The sequence below is a fragment of the Osmerus eperlanus genome, chromosome 19 (genome assembly GCF_963692335.1).
Source record: "Osmerus eperlanus chromosome 19, fOsmEpe2.1, whole genome shotgun sequence".
Lineage (NCBI taxonomy): Eukaryota > Metazoa > Chordata > Actinopteri > Osmeriformes > Osmeridae > Osmerus > Osmerus eperlanus.
Window position 1 is genome coordinate 13,502,047 of NC_085036.1, and position 2,500 is coordinate 13,504,546.

General features: G+C 43.0%; 1 protein-coding gene across 2 annotated transcripts in view; it reads right to left on the bottom strand.

Moving 5' to 3' along the window:
- Positions 1-1,002, bottom strand: part of LOC134039879 (14-3-3 protein epsilon-like) — an 11,593-nt gene extending 10,591 nt beyond the window's left edge. Inside the window, exon 1 of one of the 2 annotated variants that reach the window (XM_062486029.1) lies at positions 778-1,002. In XM_062486029.1, coding sequence (XP_062342013.1) covers positions 778-841 — 64 coding nt within the window. In that variant the 5' untranslated portion in view covers positions 842-1,002. The remainder of the gene's footprint in view (positions 1-777) is intronic. The other variant, XM_062486028.1, reaches the window with a different exon arrangement.
- Positions 1,003-2,500: the final 1,498 nt, after the last annotated feature.

Below are 2,500 nucleotides of genomic sequence, written 5' to 3' on the forward strand. Positions count from 1 at the left end.
AGTGTCTAATGTCAGTTATCAATAACTTTGCACAATGTATATGTAATTATCTGGTTAACATTTAAATAACATTAACTGAATGAATAGTTCAGCTAGTTGACATTATTAACTGGACAGCGCGTTATCCATTTGTACTGTATGATACGTTAGCTTGCTAGCCATCTAGAAACCACCGAAACGTTCTAGCTAACAACAGCCTAAATGGATAGTTACATTGCCAACCACACTAAAGATAGACGCCATTTTAACTAAGTTTAAGTGAGGTTACTAGCTCGATAGGTAGTCTAGGTGGTTAGGTTCACTCAACATACAGGCGCTAGCACTAGCAGGGGGTTTTCCAACAAGTTGGCAACTTACGCAGAACCACATGCCAATAAGCTACTATTAAACATGGTGGCCAGCTAGCTAGCTACGTACGCAACAGCTTTTAAGATGGCAAGCTAACGTTAGCTAAGAGACCGCCCTAGGAGCGAAGCTAGTAGCTAGATGCTAATTGTCAATAAACACCGATCCTTTCATAATGATTTACTATCATAACCCCAGCGTTAAGATTTATTTCATTTTAGATAACCAACACAGCCCTTTTGTAGCAGCCAGTTGTTGAAAGAACCCCCCTTCTCCGCCATTTTGTCTCTACTACGATTTCACACAAATGAATCCATCTTCAGACCATCTCAAACGCTCCTAGGAGCCCCCCGCTAGAGGGTGGGTGAGGGAGGAGAGGGGACAAGCGAATGAGGCACACTCCTCAAATAATAGTATCCATGAAAGCCTTACCATCATATCTCTCGGCTTGTTCGGCGAGTTTAGCCTGATATACTAAGTGCTCTCGGTCTGCCATGGTTTTCAGTATCAGGCTGTCGATGATGTGCGGGTGGAGGGAGAGAGGCTCGAACGTGGGTTAGTCAGTCGGCGGTTCCCGTGGTGGTGGAGCAGCAGCTTAGCGTCCCCAGTGTAGCTACCGGTAGCGCTGGTATAAAGATGGCGTTCGAATTCCATCCGGGAAACCCACGCATTCCACGCCGCCTTCCACCCCCCTCCCCCCCACCACCACCACCACCACCCCCCAATCATCCTAACACGCTTTCACTGGCCTCGGCATGGTCTCATCCTCTTTCTCAGAACGAATAACCTTGTCCGTGCATTCATGGATGGACTTTGAAGAGCACAACTCTTCAAAATCAAATTGTGTCCAGTCATCTGGCAGAAAATATGACCGTTGGGTCCGGAGGAAATCCATGGCACTGCTACCTCCAAACTGCCTTGACCTAAAGAACTCAGATATTTCCTTTTTTGGCATCCGATGACCCGTAAACTGACATTTGACTTGAACTTTCGGCAAAGGAGTGATGTAGCCCTGTAAAAATTCTGAGCTGAAAATTTCGCAGTTCGGACAAACATCTGTCTTAAGCCACTATGATGAGTTTAAAACTAGATGGTTTTGCTAATAGCTTTTTATTTACTAAGTATGGTAACACATTACATGCTACAAAAAATAAGGTAATTTGAATTTATATACTGTTATAGCACAATGGCACGTCATCGATTGAATATTTTCATTCATTTCTCTATTTTCACCAGCTCTCTTCAGAAGAGAAGGGATATCTTACAATGAAACATGATTAGAGTACAAAAGGAAATACATGGCAATGACACAATTTGGCATGGACAAAAGTCAAGTCACTCTGTTCCAAAGTCATATCAGGTTGACATAAGCAATGTCAGACATAAGGTGCACAATAGATTCAAAGTTGAGGATGTTTGTGAATGGTTAAACCCCATTAAACTTTAAAACGTTTAAAACAGTATCGATTGGTCTTGACAAGTTCAGATCAGTGGCATTATGCTCTATAACTGGGGGAGTGGCTTACAGTGCCTTTGCATGCACAGACAAATACACACACACACGCACCCACAGACTTGCAACAGTACTGTGGAAACAACAAGATGGATTGACACAGAACATTAACAGGTTAAATAACGATGGTAAAACAACTATGGAAATCAACGATTAAACATAGTTCTATAAAAGTATACCCATTTGTGCTTCATCCTGAACAAAAAAGCAAAACCATAAGAGGAAGCCGTGCTTTCCTTTTGTTCTTCCCTCCCTCTCAAGAAGTCCGTTTGAAATGTGCGATCAGGGTATTCTCCAGAGCTTCAAGGGCCACTTTTTCAGTTTCAGTTTGAGGTTTTTCAGTTAGAGGGTCTGTAGTGTTGTCATCCTGTCTCGCTGAAGCCATCAGCCACATCAGGGACAGTCTGGGGGGGCTGACTGCACTAACTCCACTCACTACACCCAGCTGTCATAGAAACACAACCTGGCTTTGAATGGAACATCTTTTAGTGGCTTGGTAAACATAGAAGTCATGTCATCCACACAGAGGTTTTCAAATGTATACACAGACTCAATGTTACAAATGACTGCAGCTTCATAAACATAACACGATAGGAATAGGGGCGTGGAAAATGTAGGAAAGGGTCAGGGAATTGTGCAACT